General features: G+C 46.6%; 1 protein-coding gene across 1 annotated transcript in view; it reads left to right on the top strand.

Annotated features, from left to right (window-relative positions):
• The window catches only part of LOC147666007 (dihydrolipoyl dehydrogenase, mitochondrial), a 193,208-nt gene extending 171,912 nt beyond the window's left edge, over positions 1-21,296 (top strand). The window contains exon 14 of the mRNA XM_086949329.1: positions 21,041-21,296. Coding sequence (XP_086805455.1) covers positions 21,041-21,106 — 66 coding nt within the window. The 3' untranslated portion in view covers positions 21,107-21,296. The remainder of the gene's footprint in view (positions 1-21,040) is intronic.
• Positions 21,297-23,030: the final 1,734 nt, after the last annotated feature.

Here is a 23,030-nt window from a genome sequence, read left to right as displayed (position 1 = left end):
GTCACAAACCCTTTTCACAGATTCTTGTTAACAAGATTCAGATTCAACATCATTCACTTTTATTTGGGTAATTTTAACAAATGGATGAATCCGGAGTTAGCACCACCTTGCACCTGTGACAATTTTTCTGTTCAAGACAGTTTACATTTTGTTATGTTTTGTGATTTCTTCTCCGCCCAAAGAAAAAAATACCTGCTACCAGTTCTAAGAGAAGCTGGTTTCTCCCAGGTGAGACCAGCAATGCTATATTTGCAATCATTGGGCAACATCTGCATTACTTTTGCCATGGCCAATTTCCTGGTGGCAGCAACCAGAGCCAGAAGGAGCATGAATTTGGAAAACTGATGTATATAACGGGTCTTTTAAATATTTTAAATGCATCTATTTATTCAAATTAACTCGCTGATAAATGAAACTGTTTAATTCTTTTTTAACTGTAAATAATAATGTTTTTATGTACTTTGTATGATTTTATCAAATCGAATAAAGTTAATTTGACTGACTGACTGACTGACTGACTCCCAAAGTCATGGGCATTTATGGGGCTTGTGTAGTGCGGCAGAGTGTGTGTTCTGGTTGTTGGCTTTGAAGGGGCTGCTCAAAACGCCCCCTCAAGCAGAAAAGAAGAGCAGAAGTAGAGGATCGGTGTTGGAAAGTGGGTTATTGGTAGGGGCAAATGTAGGTCTGCTACTGGCAATAAGGCCACTAACACATGGTAGGACCCAGCATAGGTCTTAGAAAATTATTCCTATGCTCAACCTTTGGTAACATGGCTGTGAGGAGACTCTTAACTTCAAAGACCGATATGTAAAGCATTCAAAAACACAATTTCAGTAAATAATTAAGACCCATCACAAAATAAAAATCCAACACCAATTTATAAAAATCGATAATATTTTTATCTTGTAAAGACAATAAAGCCCCAAGAAGGGCGTGCAAAGAGTGATTGGGATAGTGTAGTGTGATTGTAAGGTGATTGGGAAAGGAAGAATTCAGGTAGTGACATAAAATTATTCACAATAATGCTGTACACTCTTTGCACGCCCTCTTGGGGCAACCTATATGCTTCTATCAAGGGATAATTGTGATTTTTTTTCGCATTTAATGGAGATACAATGAATTAAAATTGTCTCTGGTTTTGTAATTATCGCTGTTACATTTTCTTTCTTATTTGTGAACTCTGTGCATTTATTGATTAGAGTTGATCGAAGGGACATACTCTAAAATGGTATGGAAATATTGACTATGTACCGATTGACTCAGTTCAGTTCAAAGACTTTATTCGAATTGAATTCACAGTTCATAAAAGTATACAAATAAAATCACAATTAAAATTCTATCTTTTCCATTCAGAATTAAACATTACTAAAGATAGATTTTTAAAATTAATAAAAAGTTAAAAAAAGATAAAACAATGCAATCAATTAAAATACATAGTTAAAAATACTTAACTCTTTATATCCCATGACCATGGTCCTTCTCACTCTTAAAATTGTGTTCAAGTAGAGGCTCACTGTGCTGATGGTAAAACAATCGTCTAAAGACCTAAGTTTATTATAGGCGTCTCTTGCTTTCCTTCGGCCCCAGGTTAACAGGAGGGGTTTTAAGATTTGTCGTCTAGAGTGGCTGCATAAAGTGCAAAAAAGAGTGCAGTGTATATTTGATTGGAATGATTTGTCATCACAAGGACACTGCCTTTTTACTCTCGCCCAGTCATTGCAGTTCGGAAATGATACAAGTCTATAAAAGGTTTCCAGGCGAAAGTATGTCAGAAGCCTACGGTGCTGTAGGGGATGATCTATTACAAGATACAACTGAGGGCCCCTCTGAGATGTCACTTCGTCGTGGCTCATGACAGATTTTTTATTCCTTTCACCCTTCCACCTTTGCAATTCCAAATGTTCCAACAAAATCTTTTTGAACATGGATCGCGAGAGCTGTACCAGTGAGGCTGGGTCGGTAAAATATTCAGGATGACCAATCTCGGTGACCAAGTTCTTGATGTAGCTAAGCCATTTAATATTTTTCATCCCATCAGAACTTAAGCAGTCCTCTATAATAGATCTATTCAATTCTGTGGCAGGGTTGGTCCAGACATTATGCCAAAGTAAAACAGGGGCTAGTTTTATAATGTCCGTGATGTGAAGGAGAGCAACTTCGGCATGTAAGACATATATAGGAGTGCTCTTCGATGTAGCTGTTATAAATCGCAGGAACCTATTCTCGATTTGCTGTATCGCCTCCACTTGCTGCCAGCCCCAAATGCCCGCCCCATAGGTCCCAATAGCCACACATTTCGATTTGAATATTTGGAGGAGCTCCCTGACTGGCCTGTTCCCTATTTTGTTTGCAAAGCTCATAAGAGCAAAATTGCTCTATTAAATGCCAGGGCCCTTGCATTCACAGCAGGCTTACACGTGCCTTGCCTATCAAAATGAACCCCCAAATAACAAAAGATGTCGGCTAACTCCACCCTCCTTTCATCTAAAGTAATTGGACATGGTGATCTTTGTTTGTTTGGGCCGCACGACATGGTAAACGTCTTCGAGACATTTACACTTAACCCTCTGATCTTCATGAAGCTAGTGAAGGTCTGTACGGCTTTCTGAAGACCCACCTTTGTCTGCGAGAGGATAGCTGCATCATCAGCGTAGAGTAGAATGGGGATGGGTTTGCCTTTGATTACAGGATAATCGTGATACTGTTGTGTTAAGCAAGAACCCACCCCATTAATATAGAGGTTAAATAGCAGGGGAGCCAATAAGCACCCTACCTTACCCCTCTATTAATCTTAAAGAGCTCCGTGCATTCCCCCCTCTGGCCATATCTTACTCGTGCACCCGCCTCAGCATAGAGTTCTCTAATGTAATCTAATATTTTATTGTCCAACCCAATGTCCCTCAAAGTCTGCCAGAGATTGTCGTGCAAAACGCAATCAAATGCAGAACTGAGGTCCACAAATGTCACATATAGGTTGGTTTTCTTTGCGTGTATATATTTAGAGATAGTTAGGGAGAGATTTAGCCCCTGCTCAATTGTCCGCGCTCTCTCCTAAACCCATACTGGAAAGGTGATAGCACTTCCTGTCCCTCTAGCCAGTCCTGAATGCGAGCAAGAATGACCCTGCCTGCCATCTTTATAAAGCCATCTAACAAAGAGATGGGCCGATAGCAGGCAGGATCATTCCTGTCCCCCTTTTTGTAAATCAGGACCAAGATTGCCTCCTTACATGTTGGGATAAAACCTCTTTTCCCATGCAATTCAGGACTCAAGTGAGTAGAGGAACCCACAGGTGTGGATACGTTTTAAACACGTCAATAGGGACAGAGTCTGGTCCTGGTGCTTTAGAGGCTGATCTTTCCCTTAAGGCTTTATAGACCTCCTCTAGTTTGAATTGAATATCTAAGGGGCACGGGCAATCTACAACCTCCGTGATTATTGCTGTTTCGGGGGAAGGTACAGGTAGAACCAGCGTGCTATAAAGGGCTTGGAAATGGCACAACCACTCCTGAGCCGTAATGGCATTATCTAAACGAAGGCCATAGTCATCTTGGTAAAAGGGAGCGTTCACAGCCTTAACAAAAGGCAACAGTGTCCTTTTGTATTGCGGCTGTGTGGAGGGCTTCCCAAGCTTCAGCTTTTATATCTTTCTTTCTTCTAGCCAAGGCGACGCGGTACTTACGCCTTGCCATTTGTACCTGTGCTCTAACGGGGTAGCATGCAGTGCTTGTTTAAGTTCCCTCAGTGCCCTAGTGCAGTTTGGATCAAACCACCCAGGGGTTCTTTTGACTTTATTGCGCGGGTTTCGGTTCAAGAGGTGTTTAATTGAACAGCAGATTTTATTGAAGGAGTCCAAAACATGTTCTTGGTCCTCTTCTAGAGTCAAGCACGTATTAATTTCCTTTTGGGAAATGGTCACTAGATTTTTTAGGAAACTCTCTGGAATTACCTTCTCCCATTTAATGCAAAATCCGTTACGCTGACCAAGAATGGGGTTAATGTCATAATTGCATTGATTATTGAGGGGCGGCGCATCCAAATTTAGCTTAAAGATAACTGAGATAGGGTAATGATCACTAATGCCACTTATGAGTGTCTCCCATTTAGTGATTAGTGGGGCATAGCGTGACGAAAGTAAAGTAAAATCAATAATTGATTTTGCCCCTCATGCGTTAAAGGTGGGTGTAAATGTTTTAGGCACGGAAAAAGCCTCATTAATAAATACCATAGAATGGTCCACCAATAAGCTGTTGAGCATGTCCCCTAGTTTTGTATGGGCAAAATGGCTTGACACCCCTAAGTTTTCATCTTCCTAGCCCCACACACCCTGTAGACTCCTTGAACATAAGGGACAATTAAAGTCCCCTACCCACATAAATACCCCGGACAGCTGTCTTCGATCATCTTAAGGGTGCCTGACAATTTCTTGATTGTGGTTTCCACATGTACTATTGGGATGTTATTATAGAAGTTAATTATAGCTAAATTTTTCAGAGATCCCCATGTTACCATTAGTATTTGATAATATGGACAATCCAAAAAGCTCCCGAGGACAGTAGGACCTGAATAGATCAACAAATATATAGACAGCCCTCCCTTATGTCTACCCATTTTGCTAGGAACTGCTGGAGTAAAAAAGTTTTATATTATAACAAATGGGATTGCTCGCTGGCCCATGTTTCCTGGAGAGCTATGATGGAGTGGGTCATGGTTACTGATCGCTAGTCTGCGTCATAAATTTTTGGGGCAAGACCCACTATATTCCACGATATTATACTACCAGGAATTTCAATACTAATTGGGCGTGTTGCATCCGTAGGTGTCACAGGGGCCAATTCCAATAGAACACTGGGAGTTATCCCCGGAAAATTAGCCAACTGGGGAAGTGATTTTATTTCTTCCCCAGGTACTTGTATTTCAGGCTGAGGGACTATCTAAGGGCAGGGTTCCTGTGTGCTAATAATATGTACAGGAGCCAGGATATGTTTTGGGGTACTCAAATTATCTTTTTTGCCTTTTATCTTGTGAATTGGAAACGTATTAGCAGGGGTCCCCAACCGTCATTCACAGTCATCCAAGCCTGAGAAGCCTTCAAATCTGTTAGCGACTTCAAGGGGGGTAAATGGCAACAAATGGTCTATTCCCCTAATTCCTTGTGTGTTGTCCAACCCCCTAAAGTTATTACCATGTCCCCTGTAAGGTACAGTGTTCCACCCAAATAAATTTTTTGCCATCATAAACCTGTTTAATTTATTTTGTCCACCATAAGCGTGGAAGGGTATACTCAGACGTGAGTCCCTAGCTCATTGCACCATCAGGATTCAAGCAAGCCGGGCCGAAGACGGCTGAAATGCCAGAAACCGGTCCCCGGTAGCTTGTTTCCTTCCCAGTGAAAGAATTGGCTTGGTAGTTTGGTTTGCCCTGTTCCCATGATACACTGGGCCAGGGACAGACTAATTTGCATATAGCCAGGTTCTGAGCTGGGATGGTGCAGTGAGCTAAAAAACGGTGTTGGATTAAGCCCTGATCTCTTGACTGGGTGAGAGTATTCTGCTTAATTCAGAAACTCTGTCCATCACCACCCCCTGTTGTTTAATTTATTTTGTCCACCATAAGCGGGGAAGGGTATACTCAGACGTGAGTCCCTAGCTCATTGCACCATCAGGATTCAAGCAAGCCGGGCCGAAGACGGCTGAAATGCCAGAAACCGGTCCCCGGTAGCTTGTTTCCTTCCCAGTGAAAGAATTGGCTTGGTAGTTTGGTTTGCCCTGTTCCCATGATACACTGGGCCAGGGACAGACTAATTTGCATATAGCCAGGTTCTGAGCTGGGATGGTGCAGTGAGCTAAAAACGGTGTTGGATTAAGCCCTGATCTCTTGACTGGGTGAGAGTATTCTGCTTAATTCAGAAACTCTGTCCATCACCACCCCCTGTTGTTTAATTTATCATAGGGTTGGGAGCATGCAACACTGATTATTAAATGTTATAGGTGGATTATTCAGTAGGCCAGAAGGGACCCCTGAGCACATTGTAGGAGTCACCTGGGATCTTGGGTAGAAATAGGTCAGGTCACAGGGAACGATGGTTCTACCAGCGGTCCCTGGCATCCAATTTAGGATGTGTCTCACCGCACCTGGATCTCTGAAATTTATGACTATTAAATCGCTCACAATGTCTTTCTCTCGGCTCCCCAGCCAGGAGAGTCGCCGCACGTGGACAATCTCACCATTGATGTTACATGGGAGCGGTCTGTGTTGGCTAAGCCAATGCATGTTTTTGTTTTTTAATTGACTAAAGCCTTCCCTTCTGCCGTCTTCTAAGGTGGGGACAACCGTGAGTACAACCACATAGGGCACCGCGTCGTGTGGTAATTCAACTTGGCGGCCCCTATGGTTTTCTACTCTATCTGGATACGCCCTCCCCCATATCTCCTGCTTATTTCTAATAGCGGCTGTATTAGCCCCCTTCGGGATTTCCTTAGAAGTGTGTGGGCCGGGTTGATGAGCTGCTTTAAGTAGATTTACCCCTTGATGATTACGGCTCGCAGAGTTGCTAAATGGATTTAGGTTCTTTTGGATAACAGCGGTAGATATTGGGGCTGCGGCTGCGGGGGGTGAGACTGGCTTTGCAGTATCTATTGATAGGCCTGCTTTGTTGGTAATGGCCATTTCCAAGTCCCCCAGCCGTTGCTCCAACCTCTTCAGCCTCTCTAGTATGGGAAATGTAAATGACCTGAGTAGATGTTCAATGCTGTCGAGGGAGACCGCAGATGATTGTTCATTGGACGTGCAATTTCTGGTAGATATTGAGCCAGATCTAAATGCCGTCAGTGTAGGGGTATTTGTAGAAGGTATTGTTTCGTGCGGGACCTCTTGACCTGAATCGGTAATTAAAGTAGCCTTTGTAGTAAGTGCAGGTGTAGCACTAGCCTTTCTGCCCTTGCCAAAGTCAGAATGGCTAGTCTTACCTCTTTGTGGAACACCACCCCTCCTCCGTCTCTTATTTGGTGGCGGTCCAAAGACTTTGGGGACCTCCCGCTTCCCAGCTTTCTTTTTGGAATTCCCCACTACTACTCGAGGAATATCGGATATAACTTCTATGCCCATATTAATGTCACTAGAGATTAATGTGTTATTTTTACCCACACTATTAAGGGCAGCCGATGAGGGGGGCGTATCTCGCAGAAGCATTGGAATACCCTGCGTAGATAACGGGTCCTCGTTTTCTGAGGTCAGACCTACACCCGATGGATTAAACTGGGATGGTGCTACCAAAGGGGGTCTGGTTTTAATAGATTCAATAGAGCGGCGACGCTCTGCCCTACGTTCAGCCAGTACGCATTCCCTTTCCATATCGGGGGCAGGTTTTATAAAATAATTATCCAGGGTACCTTTGCTATTTCCCCCTACGTCAGCCAGCACAATTTTTTCAGGGGTAGCAGCCATGGAAGATGAACAGACAGATGTTAGGGTTATGTAACAGAGCTAATGATGTTTTTTAGTTACTTTACTCTACCAAAGAACAGCCTATAATGGTGACAGTGCAAAGCCCAGGTAAGTACCCCCCAATCCGTTACTCAGCAGGTGGATTTACTCTGAGAGGCAACAAGGGAGGGAGCCCTATAGGTGTCAGCGGGGTACAATAGTCTTTGTAGAGTATGGCAATAAAGAGACAGCTCCTATGAGTAGTTGATATATAAGCACATAGCATGGGTGCGCAATATAAAAAGCACGGCAACCTTACTTTTGGAGATGGAGGCGACAGGCGGTGGATTAAGTAGATGTAAGAGAATGGGCCCAGCCCAGCCACCTTCAGACACCGAACAGCCACAAAAAACGGCCCACCCTTTGCCCGGCGTCCCGCTCCGCCGAGATTGCGCTGTATTAATAGCGCCGCGGGTGCCTGGAGAAGACGTTTGGCAGCTCCTGCCGCTCGGCCCCCTGGGTAATGCAGTCCTCCACTCGGTGGCCGCTGAAGGAAGTAGCGGCGGCGGGAGGACTACTACGGTGATGGAATGGGGTCAAGAGCGGTAACGGTGATTATGGCAGGCAGTGCTCCGCCCTGAGAAAGAAAAACAATACGGAGAGTCTCGCAAGCCCCAGGAAATAAAGGTATGACTAAGTTTTATGAAGGAAAAGATCACGGACCACTGTATCGGTACAGAGAACAAAGCACATGATGCTGCTCCGTCTTTTGCTAAAACTCCCCTAGGGTTGGCCAGGCCCTAGGTTCAACACAAAGAAGTATGTTGCCGGCTCCCACACGAGTCCAGCTAAGGCTCCTGCCGACTAGGGCTGCAGGGGTATTGCTGCCACCCCACCTCCCCCTGTCCTCCGCAACAAATGTCTGTTGGTCTCTTGTGTGGAAACGGGGCAGTCAGGGCTTTAAAAAAAGAAAAAGTAACACATGTGCATGGAGTGTAAGCCAAAGACCAGGTGAAGCCACTCATTAAATATACACCCCTCCAAGCTGGAGTGACACACATACAGGAGCCTAAAAACTGCATATTTGTGGTGTGTTATGCCCTAAGAAGGCAGGGACACCACCAATGTCTGTACAGCTCGTTTGGGGGGCTGAAAGAGTGCAGCAGCCCCAACCGAAATGTTCCCAGGAAAATCACCCTAAGTTTCCCAGGGGGCTATGCTAATGACTGGGGGGAGGTCTGCCTTTCAGAGTTCTCCTTGAGCCTGTGGTTTTGCCGCTGGACTCAGAAGAGCAGATACATTAAATAGTGGGTCCTAGATCTTCAGTAGCTGCTTAGGAAAATAAAGTATGACAACTCTGAGGCGCATGTTTTTCATTTCAGTGCTCAATTAACAATGTTGATGGCTAATAGTGCAAGGTTTCATAATGTTGGTACCCCACATTCAACTTCAGTGATGGGGTACTGTTTTCATTAATTTCAGTGGTGAAATATAGTATGTTGCTGCCTTTGCTAATGTGGTGGGATCCTGAAAGCCAGTAGGTCTGCCTTTTGGATAATAACAACCCTCATATTGTGATATAGCATTTAGTATAAGTTATTGGTGTGATTGAATTTCAGGGCTCGCTAAGGCTGTAATGTGTTATGAGGGTGTCACCAAAGGTATTTCCATCCACCTGATTGTACATATTTGTAATTTAATGGGTAGTGCTATTGTTGCATACCAGTGAGCTGGCGTTTACTTGCACACACCATCTCCTCTGAGTAGGCCTTCGAATACTCTGCATCTGATATAGCCTGTTAGTTGTAGATTCCTTACCTTAAATTTTACCCGAGACATCAGTCTGGACCCATGTGCGCTGAAGTCAGTTCTTTCTTTCGCATATCCAGAGAAGGCTACTGTAGGGAAGTGGGTTTCTCTGATGCACTTTTCCTTGGTGTGCCTTGGATCCCTACCAATCAGGTACCCAAGGCCTGTGTTCCTTCCCTAAAAACTGTACTAAAGCCTAAACCCAATTGGCACCTCTGGCCACAGGTAGGCACCTGGTAAAAGGTACCCTAGATACCCAAGGCACTGTGACCAGAGAAGATCCCTAAGGGCTGCAGCACTTATTGTGCCACCCTTAGGGACCCTGTACCCTGACACACACACACACTGCCTTTGCAGGCGGAGTGTCTTGGTGCAGAACTAAACAGTCGACATGGCACACATCCCTGTGTGCCATGCCCACCAACACACTGCCCTGGCATACCTCAGTCACCCCTCTAGCTGGGTGCACTATGCCAGTGTTGTGGGCACAGGTGGATGAGCCCTGTGCCCCTACAGTACCTGGGCCATTCCTGGGCACTGTAAGTGCAGTGATGCCATTAAGAGTATATGGTGCTGGGAGGTTGTCACTACGAACTCCACAACACCATAATGGCTACACTGAAGACTGAGAAGTTTGGTATCAAACTTCTCAGCACATTAAACCCACACGGATGCCAGTATGGGATTTAATGTAAAATGCACCACCAGACATGTTTTTGGACCCCTGGGTCGAAGCTTGCCTCTCTCGGGGGCCTGAAACAGTGCACATACTGGGACGAGGTACCAAGCCTCCTCCCCCAGGATGGGCAGGGGAAGCTTTAAAGGCATGCCACCTTTTGTGAGCTACCCTAGGCCAATTGCTGTACTCGGCAACTGGCTCCCACCGGTTCTGACTCTACTCTGGCGGGAAACCCTAGTGAGGAAAGGGGGCCTCTGCCAACCCCACCCCTAAGGTGGGAGAGGCGAGGTGAAGCATAACTCCAGGCTCCCGCCAACTTGAGGATGGTGAGCCCTGCCCAATCAGAGATAGGCTCCTGCCCCCTCCCACAGGAGAGGAGCAGGATAGGGGGTATACTCACCCCAGGACAGGGACCCATTGGTCCCTGCCCTTACCCTACCTGTAACAGCCCTAAATTTAGTATTAAGGGGCACCCTGAACCTTCCTTCCTCTGTTCCTGATTCCGTAACAAGCAAGAAGATCAAGAAACAAGAAGACCTGCCATGCAGCTGCTAAGAGGACGACACCAACTGACGTGGCCCCAGCCCTACAGGCCTGTCGACCCTCGAACCTTCTCCTGCTAAACTCCGGCGCCTTCAGTGGTCAGCAGCCTCAAAAACCCCGGAGGACCTGACCGCCTTGTGACTCTACAAAGACTGGGACTCCCACGAGCAGTGGTTCTGCTCAAACAAGCAACACCCCTGGTGCCAGCCAAAAACCGCAAATCCAGCACACTCTGCACCCGCCGAGCCCAGCCTGTGCCTGAGTGGACAAAGACAACAAGGACGTCCCCCCAGCGATTGTGACCACGAATCCAGTGCCCAAGGACCCTCCTGGACGACCCAGAGGACGCCTTCAGCCTCACAACAAGGGACCCCTCCAACCGCGACCAGCTGAAGGTAAGATTTCCCGATGTTAAGACAACCCAGCACCCCACGGCCCCCTGTGTCCAACTCCTAGGTGTCTACCTATCCTCCAAGATCCCAACTTACCTCTCGAAGTGGTGTTCGCACCTGAAGAATCTCCGTCCCCGAGCCTGCAGCCTTTGTTCACCTTTCAGATTCTCCATTGAATAACATTGAGCGCCCGATGGCTCAAAAGCATCCAGCCGCCCGAGAGCCCCTGGGAGTGCAACCTCTTTCCTAATCTACTTCCCCCATTTGCCCTGAGCAAGTGACCTGGAGCCCAGCTCCCACAGCCGCGTGGCCTGCTTGTCAACAGCCACGAACCCCAGGCCCCCTGCCTTCCATAGGCTAACATTGGGCCTAACTCTCTCTGCACCCGGCTGCCCCTGTGCTGCTGAGGGTGTAACAGCTGTACCTACCTGACCCTGGGAGAGCACTGAGTCTATACCCAGAACATTAACTCTGCCAGTCGAGTACTTACCAAAAAGCTGATAACTCACTGTTCTTCCTTAGGGTAACAGTGACTGGTTTCACTTTGAAATTCTTCTAAGTGTGGAGTTTTGAAACTTCAAAATATTATTCTAAAATCAGCCGAATCACGAAAACTGAAATACTCACCTGTTATCATGAGTGCTACCTCAGTTTGCGGAGTTCGCTCTCAAGCAGTTACAGACGGGAGTGACGATTGCCACGTCAGTAGCTGTTAGCTGTTGCGCCTAGTTGAGGACTTCTGGCTGCCCCGGAGATGTACAGTCTTCTTTGTTGGACTTGCCCTTTCATGGCATTCGCCTTTTTGGCGACAAGGCAGACTCCGCGCATGAGCGCTTGAAGGATTCTCGAGCTACGGCCAGATCCTTGTACCTCGTGACTACCTCTTGTCCACCTCTGTCTGCTTTTCGTCCAGCAGCAACATGGGTTAGGGGCCCGCGGGTGGACCATTCCACACTCTTTCCTCTCCCCCCCCCCTCCCCCCCCCCCACCACCACCGCATCCAAATCTTCCCAGTTGAACATTCCAGGCTCCTCACCAGCCAGTCGGAGGCAGGATCTGCCAGCACCTCCTGCATTGAGAATCCATCACGTTAAACAGGTGGGTTCTGCAAATAGTCCAAAGGGGCTACTACCTCCCCTTCGAGACTACCCCTCTTTCCATGCCACCTTCTTATAATCGCAAGTCGGAGAATCATTTGGCACTTCTCTGCTAGGAAGTATCATCTCTCTTCGCCAATGGAGCTATAGAGAGGGACCCTGTGCAGAAGTAGGTTGTGGTTGTTATACCTGCTACTTTCTGGTACCCAAGAAGGGCAAAGGCCTGCGTCCTACCCTAGACCTCCGAGCCCTCAACTTCTTGATACCAATGTTTCAGCCTCTATCCCGGATTTTGGTGAGAATGACCCTGAGGCTGCTGGGCCTCATGGCCTCCTGCTGGTGGATCATCATATTGGCATATGCGGGCTCTGCAGTGGGACTTGAAGTTCCAGTGGGCGCAGCATCAGGGGAATCCTTCCAACTACGTCCAGGTCTCGGAGAGAACTGTGCACCAACTGCAATGGTGGGTAACAAACCAAGATTGGGCCAGAGGCAGATCTGTTTCCCTTCCCTTACCCAACCAAATCTAATGGTGGTGACAGATGCATCACTTCTGGGATGGGGCGACCACCTGGGAGATGCGGAGATTAGAGGCGTCTGGTCTCCGACTGTGTCTGGTCTCCATATCAACTTTTTGGAGCTCTGGACGATCAGAAGGGAAAGTGGTGCGGGTGTTAACAGACAACACCACCGCCATGTGGACCTGCAACAAACAGGGCAGGATAGGGTTGTGGACCTTTTGTCAAGAGGCTGTCCACCTCTGGACATGCCTGGAATCTCTGGACATAACCCTGGTGGTTAAACACCTGGCTGGCTTCCTGAAACCCGGACGGACAAACTCACCCTTCGATGCCTATTTGATCACAAATTGCGTCTCCATCCAGAGTTGACGCATGGTCTCTTTCAGCGGTGGGGAGAGCCTTGGTTAGATCTGTTCGCCTCCGAAGAGAACGTACAATGTCAGTAATATTTTCATTGGAAGTTCCAAGGTAGTGCTCGCTCTGCAACTCTTCTCGCCACGAGTGGAGCTTTGGCCTGTACCACTTCTGCCCAGAGTGCTCAAGAAGATCAAGCACGAATGGGCTCAAGTCATTCTTGTAGCTCCATTTTGGGCGCAAAGAGTCTAGTACCCCAATCTTCTGAGCATGGCCATTGATCCTCAAATCGGACTGCCCTTTCAGGAGGATCTCATGTCGCAGCAACATGGGGAAGGGTCCTCCATTGGAACCTGTCCAGTCTCCACCTCCTTGCATGGAATTTGAGCGGCGGCCGTTGACATCTTTTGACCTTCTGCCCGAAGTCTGTGATGTTATCTTGGCAGTTAGGCGTCCTTCCACTAAAATGATATACGTCTGTAGATGAAACAGATTTGTGGCATGGCGCACATCAAAGGCAGGTGACCCCCTTTCTGCTCCTCTTTCCAAGGTCCTTTTGTACATTCTTTCTTTGGCCCGGCAGTGATCTGCCTTGGACACTCTTAAAGGATATCTTATAGCTATCACTGTTTTTCTTCGGCTACCAGATCAGCCTTCTTTATTCAAATCTCCTATTGTTAACAGATTCTTTAAGGGTCTTACTCATCTGTTCCCTCTATCTTCTTTCGTAATGCACCAATGGAACTTAAATCTGGTTCTCACTTTTCTTATGTGTGCTCTCTTAAAGCCTCTTCATAACTGTCCTTGCAGGTTGATGACTCTTAAACTGCCTTCCTTGTTTACATCACCTCTGCTTGCAGGGTAAGCGAGCTGCAGGCTTTATCTTCTAAGCCCCTTTTCTCTCTGTCTATCCGGATAAAGTGGTGCTTCGGACTAAACCTTCCTTCCTGCCTAAGGTCATCACGCCTTTTTATGTGGGACAATCTAGCCCACCTTTTACCCACCCTTGAATCCCTACGAGGAGTAGAGACTCCACCATCTGGACCCAAAACGTGCATAGTCTTTTTATCATAATCGCACAAAAGACTTACGGGTGGATGATCAACTCTTCATTGGCCTTGTAGTGCTAAGAAAGGGTTGGGCTGTTCAAAAACAGATCTCCCAATGGGTTTTCCTTTGCATCAAAATATGCTATGCTTTGGTGAAGAAAGACTCTCCTTTGCATGCTCATTCCACCAGAGCAATGGTGGCAACCACAGCGTTAACCTGTGGAGTCCCAGTCCTTGACATCTATCGGGCAGCAATGTGGGCATCCTTGCACACGTTTATAAGACACTACTGCCTGGACATTCAAGTCCTGAGGGACAGGTACTTTGCCTGTTCAGTCCTCCAGGATTTTCTGGTGTGATCTTGGTTCGCAGACCCTCATCCAGGGATGGTATTGCTGGGGTATCTATTCTAAATTAAGTAATCTATAACGAACAGTCTCTAGCAGATAAACAAATTACTTACCTTCAGTATTGATGTATCTGGTAGAGACATAGGTTAGTTGTAGATTGCTTTCCGTCCCACCTATCCTCCCCGCTCTTCAAGCTGATTTCTAGGGATCGGGAATCCCCTAAAGGGCCCTAGTTTGACACACCAGTGAACAGTATCTTTCGAGGCATATGAGCTGCAGATCATACACTTTGCATTAGATCACCATCTGGTGTTGGGCTCGGATGGTTGCACCTTGTTGTTGTCTTGGAAGAAGTCTTTGTAGTCATGAGATAGGTGACTCCTTCCTTGGACGATAGTGCACATGGGCATCAACCCCACCCTCAGATTGTTTTTTTCCAGCATTGGGTTCGGATGCAACTTTTGCGCACCGATTTGAAACTTTTTCGACGCGCAAACATTTTCTCGAACTCTTCAAATTAACTTAAACATCCAAATCTTCGACGTACCTATCATCGGCTCGATTCCAGTCGTCGACGCGGGCCGCTGGGCCTATCAACGCTGTTAAGGCCAAAGGCTCATGGAAAGGTTGCCTTTCAAAAAATGCCCCCAGTGTGGAGCAAAGTTCACACACAGTGATCATCATAAGGTATATAACCTTTGCCTCTCGCCAGTACACGACGAGTCCAGCTGCCAAGCCTGCACCTCCTTTCGATCGAAAAAGACCATTCGAGATCGTCTGGCACGACAACACATCATGGCGCAGAGATCAGCTCCGGAACCAGTGGACATCTTCGACGAAGGCCCAGATGTCCCATAAGATGATTCCGAAGATCTGGAAATCGTGACGGAGGCAGAAGACTCAGACAACCCCATCACTCCTGGTCAACGAGTGAGTACTGCTGCCCCTGCCCCAACCTCACCACCAAAACAGAAGGCACTGGTCAAGACTTCGCCTGTTGGCCCCAGTCGTGACTGAAAGCACACCTCCGAAGCCCCGCCTCCGAACACGAAATACAAGCCTCCCGGTAGCGCGGGACCGAGCAAACCGCATGTAATAGTCTCACCGGCGCCTTCTGCACCGAAGCCAAAAGAACACTCTGCTCCGAAATCGGTTCCTATTCCTTCCGCGCCAAAAGACAAATCGGCCCGAACACCACCAGGCCTATGGATAAAACTGTTTCGAACACTACCAAGCCTAAAGTTCACGCTTCGGCTCCGAAGCCCAAGCCTTCGGATCCGAAAAACAAGCCAAAGGACTCTACCACACCTCCTAAGGCCAAAGACCACAAAACTCAACCCCGCTCTGAACCGAAAAAAACTGCACCAAAAGCGGTTCTCGAGGAAGAGTAACTTTTTCACCCAGATCCTGTCGATCCAATCAGAAAAAGATTTACATTAATCCCAAAACAGGACATGTCACAGCTGTGCCATCCAACAAGCGGGACCCATACACTCCAGTGCCTGTCAAGAAGAAGGCCTGTGCCACTTCACCTATGCCTCCTTCTCCTGTCTCTCCTTCTAATCCCCTTCCTCTCCCTAAACCTGTTACACAACCTGTAACTTCTCCACCACATACACCACCACAAGATGATGATGACTTTGGGGGATGGGGGGGGCTCGTATGGGGGATGCACCCTAATGACCCGTTCACGGAACCAGACCATATACCACAGTACGATTGGGATTACAACGACCCAATAGATCCAGCAGACCTCCCAAGCCATCAGCCATGCCCATTAATAGAGCTGCTGTTTTTCACGGTGCCCATGCACTCGGACACACCAGAGGAGGATTTCCTTTTAGATACATTTGAGCAGTCTCAAAGAACTGTACAAATATTACCAATGATTAAAGGGGTGATTAAACATGCCCCTGACATATTCAAAGATCCTGGACGAGCCAGGATTCTTAATCCTAGAATAGATAAATAAATATAGACCTGCCCCTGACAGCTCTGCGAATATCTAAGGACAGCTGCCTTTGGATTCACTAGTAGTTTCCAACGCTAGGAAGCGCGCCAATTCACAAATCTCAGGGGATGCACCACCCCCAATAAAGAATCCAAATTACTAGAGGCATCTGGCAAAAGGGTAGCTGTGCAAGCGGCCAATCACTCGTGCATAGCCAACACTCAAACACTGCTGGCTAGATATGATAGGGGCCACTATGATCAGCTGGAGACATATTACAGCATTTGCCGGACCAATACAAAACTCAAGCAAATTACCTGATTCAAGAGGGAAAATTGATTACAAATGCCTCTAGGAAATGCACCCTTGATGCAGCAGACACTGCTTCTAGGTCCATCAATACTAGTGTACCGCTCAGACGACATGCCTGGCTACGCATTTCTTTAAGCAAGAGGTCCAGACAATCAGTTAAATCAGCCTTTCAAGCAGGAACACCTTTTTGGACCGGCTGTTGACACTATTCTTGAAAAGATGAAAGAGACAGAGACTGCAAAGTACATGGGAGCACTGCAGTCTCCACACACACATGGCTCCTTTCGTCTCTCCTTTTATAGAGGAGCCTCTAAAAATATTGGTACAAATACCTCTTCTTCGTTTAAAAACACCACCCAAACATCCCCCAACAGAGGATATTTTAGGGGAGGATACAGAGGGAATAACAACAAAGGGAGAGGACCCGGTAAAAATAACACTTGCACCTGCCCTGCCTCTAAACAGTGACTTCCCTCCACTCCCTCTAGGCCATTCCACTCTGGTCGGGGGAAGATTATCACAGTTCCTACCGGTCTGTAACACCATCACAACAGACAAGTGGGTAAGACAAATTATCCAATATGGTTACTGCCTGGAACTTACAGCTACCCCTCCCCTCCCCCCCCCCCCCCCCCCCCCCCCCCCCTCCCCCCCACCCACCCAACATACCACCTAAGCAGCGTCCAATGTCCACAGAACATCTTACAGTTTTAAAACAAGATGTTCTCTCACTACTTCAAAAGCAAGCCATAGAGCCAGCCCCCTTGCAACATCAGGGAACCGGTGTTTACTCCCTGTATTTCCTAATCCCCAAAAAGGATGGGACCCTAAGGCCAATACTCGACCTCCGACCCCTCAATCTGTATATACACTCTGATCACTTTGACATGATCACTCTCCAACAAGTGCTCCCACTGCTCCAACGAGGAGATTTGCTTGCAACATTAGATCTCAAGGACACCTACTTCCACATCCCCATACATCCTTCGCACAGGAAGTATCTAAGGTTCGCAGTCGACGGACACCACTATCAATTCATAGTCGTACCATTCGGGGTCACCACCACACCGAGAGTGTTTACCAATTGCCTTGTAGTGGTAGCAGCACACCTAAGAAGACAACAAATCCAGGTCTTCTCATATATGTGCGACTGGTTAATAAAAGCCAAGTCATTCAACCAGTGTGTTCACATCACTCATCAAACTGTACAAACACTACACAACTTGCGATTCACAATCAACTACACCAAGTCACATCTCCAGCCCTCTCATGTACATCAATATCTAGGGGCCACAATGAACACTTCCACAGCTCTAGCATATCCCAGTCCAGCCAGGATAGCCAGTATACAACCTCTCATTACCAAATTTCAAACACAACACTCTGTACCAGCCAGAGTGTTCATGCAACTCATAGGCATGCTGGCACCTTGCATATTTATTGTTCCTTTTGCAAGACTTTATATGTGTCCCTTACAGGAATGTCTAGCACATCGGTGGAATCGGGCACTAGGACAACTTACAGATCTGATGTTGGTGGACAGCCACGCACACCGCTCTCTGGGCGGCCATTCCTCGAGCCAATTCCACAGATCGTTCTAACAGACGCATCACTCCCAGGATTGGGAGCCTATCTCCTCAATCACACCACTCAAGGCAAATGGATCACTGAATAGAAAGTGCTCCATATCAATTATCTGGGGCTATTAGCAATGTTCCTAGCACTAAAATCATTCCAACTCCATATACAAAACAAGGCTGTCCTCATCCGGACGAACAACATGACAGCCATGTATTACATACAAAAACAAGGAGGCACACATTCTCTGCAGCTGTCCCAGTTCGGACAGAACATTTGGAAGTGGGCCATTCCACAAAACATATACCTGCTTGCAGAACACCTTCCAGGAGTTCACAATCAGATTGCGCATCTGTTAATTCAACAGACACAACAGATTCGCAAATGAGAATCACATCCACAAGTTCTTCTACCATTTTTCCAAATGTGCGGCCAACCAGACATAGATCTGTTTGCTACACATGAAAACCCAAAATGCCCAACCTTCGCCGCAAGGTTCCCAAACCCGCTGTCCAAGGGCAATGCGATATGGATTAACTGGTCAGGCAGATTTGCCTACGCTTTTCCACCACTCCCACTGGTTCCACTAGTGGTACGCAAGCTCCAACAACAGTCTCTAAAATTGATCCTAGTGGCTCCCACATGGGCACGTCAACCGTGGTTCACAACACTGTTGGAACTCTCACTAGTCTCATACCAAAAACTACGCCTCTCCCCATCCACTACTAATGCAGAACCATGGAGAGATATGGCACCCCGATCCAACCCAGCTGAATCTGGCAATCTGGATCCTGAAGTCCTAGAGTTCGGTTACCTTAACCTTCCACTGGACTGTAGGAACACCATTAAAGAAGCCAGGTGCCCTACCACCAGAGCTTGCTATGCGGCAAAATGGAAGAGATTTTCCACTTACTGCTCTAACAATCATATCAATCCACTGGATGCGTCCATCCAGAACATCATTTGCTACTTACTACGTTTGCAAAGATGTAATTTAGCATACTCATCCATACGTCTACATCTAGCAGCACTTGCCGCTTACTTACAAAACAGACAACACTTCTCACTTTTTAGGGTCCCAGCAATTAAAGCCTTTATGGAGGGCCTTACAAGAATCATTCCTCCCTGATTACCACCCTCTCAAGTGTGGAATCTCAACATCGTACTTACTAGGCTCATGGGACCCCCATTTGAACCTTTAAATAAATGTGAACTTCAATTTCTCACATGGAAAGTAGCTTTCCTCATCGCAATCACCGCTCTCAGAAGAGTAAGTGAGATCAAGGCTTTAACCATACAAGAACCCTTCTTACAAATACATCGTAACAAAATAGTTCTCAGAACAAATCCAAAATTCCTTCCTAAAGTCATCTCTGCTTTTCATCTTAACCAATCGGTAGAGTTACCAGTGTTTTTTCAAAACCCAGACTCCGTAGAAGAAAGAGCTCTTCACACCCTAGACGACAAAAGAGCTCTACTTTATTACATTGACAGGACTAAATCCTTTCGAAAAGCAACACAATTGTTTATAGCTTTCTCCCCACCACATAAAGGTAATCCCATCTCTAATGCTGGGATTACAAGGTGGATTGTTAAATGTATCCAAATATGCTACCTAAAAGCCAAACGCACATTGACAATTCCCCCTAGAGCGCATTCAACACGCAAAATAGGGGCTTCCATGGCATTCTTAGGTAACATTCCCCTAGAAGACATTTGTAAAGCAGCAACATGGTCTATAACACACACCTACACTAAACACTATTGTTGACGTGCAGGCAAAGCAACAAGCTTCGATGGGCCAAGCTGTTCTTTAAACACTCTTTCAAACTACTGCAGCCGATACAGGTGACCACCCCTAGGGGAGATACTGCTGTACAGTCTATGCAAAGTGTGTGATCTGCAGCTCATATGCCTCGAAAGGAAAATGCTACTCACCAGTATTCATCTGTTCTTGGCATGTAGGGCTGCAGATCCACACACGTCCAACCACCTCCCTGGGACCTGTATCTGTTCCAGTGCTATCTTACTTAGATATACACACATGGACATATTTTTTCTTTTCTACTAACTCCATCATTTCTCATCATTGCGAAAAACAATGTAGTCGATGCCCATGCGCACTATCGTCCAAGGGAGGAGTCGCCTCTCGTGACTACAAAGACTTCTTCCAAGACAACAACAAGGTGCAACCATCCGAGCCCTACACCAGATGGCGATCTAATGCAAAGTGTGTGGATAAGTAGCATTTTCCTTTCATGGCTCGGCGCTTCTGGTGTGGAAAGTCAGTGGCGTCTCTCACGGGGCGTGCTGCGGGACGGGGGAGGGGCAGGGTGGGGGGTTGTAAACTTGGACGAACAGAGGAACGTATTAATTACTTTCCTCCAATGTGTCGTGTCCGCCCGCAGCACGCCCTCTGCGAGCTGCCACTGGAAAGTCGTGTTAAGAACAGACAGCGCGCATGGGTGGCATCTATGTAGGTCCCGCTACGTCGTCTCGGCGCCGACGACTGACTTGGAGCCGACCAACACCACTTAACGACACGCAGGGGTACTGCTGAAGAAAAATCTCTGGATCCAGACTGATGCCTGGGGGAACTTCTAGGATAAGTAATCTACAACTAACCTATGTCTCTACCAGATAAATAGTTACCGAACGTAAGTAACTTCATTACTCCAAAGAGTCAAGAGTTATATGGGTTATTTGGTTCCCAGTACAGAGAAACTTTTGGGCTTATTACTTGTGAAGTACTCTCATCCTTTGCAACTAATGACCCAGTTCCTGACAGGTTATGTTAGTTTCTGTCTTTTTTTTTCATTATAGTTGTGTTAAAACATTGCAGATTAGATTATGTCATGGAACCGCATATTCGTACTGGTTATTTCTGCACTGATGAAAATTATGGTGTATTAAATCTTTTTTTATTATTTCTGCACTGATGAAAATGATGGTGTATTAAATCTTTTTTTATTACTTTCAGACTGTATCAGAAGCCTTCAGAGAAGCTAATCTGGCAGCATCCTTTGGCAAAGCCATCAACTTTTAAAAAGAGTGTTCTTTGTAAATAATTTCGTATAAAAATCATCCGTTCACTTGTATGGAAGGTTTAGCCAATGGGACTTTGGGACTTGACCCTTATTTTCGTCTTTAAATATTTAATAAACAAAATAACAAATATGGCATCGGAAGAAGTGTAACTGCAGAAACATTTGAACTAAATACATGTACATACTCTTGTTTCTTGTGGTGGTGAATTATTTTAAGTAATGTTATGTGTTCTTTAAATATTCTTAGCTTCGGGTATAGTTAAAATGCTGCAGAAAGTATACAGCTTTAAAATCAAATGAAGCACACACTTAGGCTCTGTCTGAATCATGTGTATTTTGTAAATAGAATCAATGAAAAGTTTACAAATGTGGACACGAGTCGGACGCGCGCTTTTTCAGTGTCAGATTCGTCCTTGTGGGCGCGCCTTAGGAGACACGCGCTGTGAACGCGCGCGCTTTAGGAGACGCGCGTCTCTTCCCGAGCTCTCTCACACTTTCACAGTGCGTGTCTCCTACAGCGCGCGGTCACAGCCATTGTCTGCAATGGCAAGCTCGTCAGCAATGCGTCCCCTCGCCGGGACACGAGGTGGACGAAAGAAGTCAGGGCCCGCTGCAGCAGCTCGAGGTACCCCAGCTCGACATAGGCTTGACAACACTATCAGTAAAGGCAGGGTCGGATTGGGATCACAATTCGGCCCGGGCACTGACGAAAAAAGTGGCCCATATTTAAGGGGCGTGGCCCATATTTAAGGGGCGTGGCCCACATTCAAGGGGCGTGCCCTTTCATGAAACACCATTTGCACAGACAAGGATTGAAAGTGGGAGGATACTGTTCTTTCACAGGACACAGGGCAAAGGTGCCAATGGCCTACGTGCGGAGCAACTAAAAAAAATAGAAAGGCCCCTTTCTGTCACAAAATTATTCCAGCCCTCCAGCACAGGAGCACCTGAAAAGCAGCAAAGCCCCTGCTATTACTAACCTACTTAGCCCTCCCCAGACCTTCAGCTCAGGAGCACATGAACAGAGGTAAGGCCCCTGCAATTAGTAAATTAATCAGCCCTCCAGGCCTCGGGAAAATGTCCTGGCAGGGGAGCACAAAACACAGCTTTCTGGGTCATCCAAGGTAGCCTGGGGGGAGGCTGAGGTGAAGCTGGTGCATGGGAAGTGCCTTCCCAGTGTGTTCTGGCAGTTTGAGTATTTACCATTTACTGTAGTATTACCCTTGTACCTGTGTATGGTACCCTTTTGTAACTTGCACACGTCACTTTTCTCTGGTATCACACTGTATGCTACCTCTCACTTTTGTTTCCTTTAGATACTTGCACAAGTGCCACCATTGCCTACGTAACGTTTGTTCTTGTGCTGGAGAGTCTGCCATTAATTGCAGTATTAAACCTCTACTTGTATTTTGTACGCTTTTGTAACCTGCACACATATCTCTTTTCCTCCTGTAATGTATTGTTTGCTCCTCTTGTATTTTGGTTGCTCACTATTGTCACTTTTGATTCATGTAACTTAACGTTTGCTTTTGTAATTTGTCCACTTATAATTTTCTCCTCATGTATTATTGCTGTTCCTAGTGTGAAGCGCTCTGACACCTTCGGGTAAAGTCTGCGCTATATAAAATCGCATAAATAAATAAATAAAACAAAAAAATTCCAAACATCACCAGGCCCCCACAGCAAGACCCATTCTTCCTCGCCCACTGTGCCCTGAATGTGAAGGGCTGTGGGCAAGGTGTTAAGACTAACACCGTTTCTGGGCTGCATGGGCGCCAGGGGGCCGAGGTGCAAATGGCTCAAAGGCCTGAGAAACACCTGGCCCTCAGGGAGGCCGATTATTGCAAACAATCACCCCTGCCCAGCCTCAGCTTGATTGTTTGGCAGGGTAGGGGTGAAGGAGAGGCCACAGCTGACAATCGC

Source organism: Lissotriton vulgaris, unplaced genomic scaffold (assembly GCF_964263255.1).
Source record: "Lissotriton vulgaris unplaced genomic scaffold, aLisVul1.2 SCAFFOLD_1018, whole genome shotgun sequence".
NCBI lineage: Eukaryota > Metazoa > Chordata > Amphibia > Caudata > Salamandridae > Lissotriton > Lissotriton vulgaris.
This window is presented reverse-complemented; position numbering and strand designations above follow the sequence as displayed.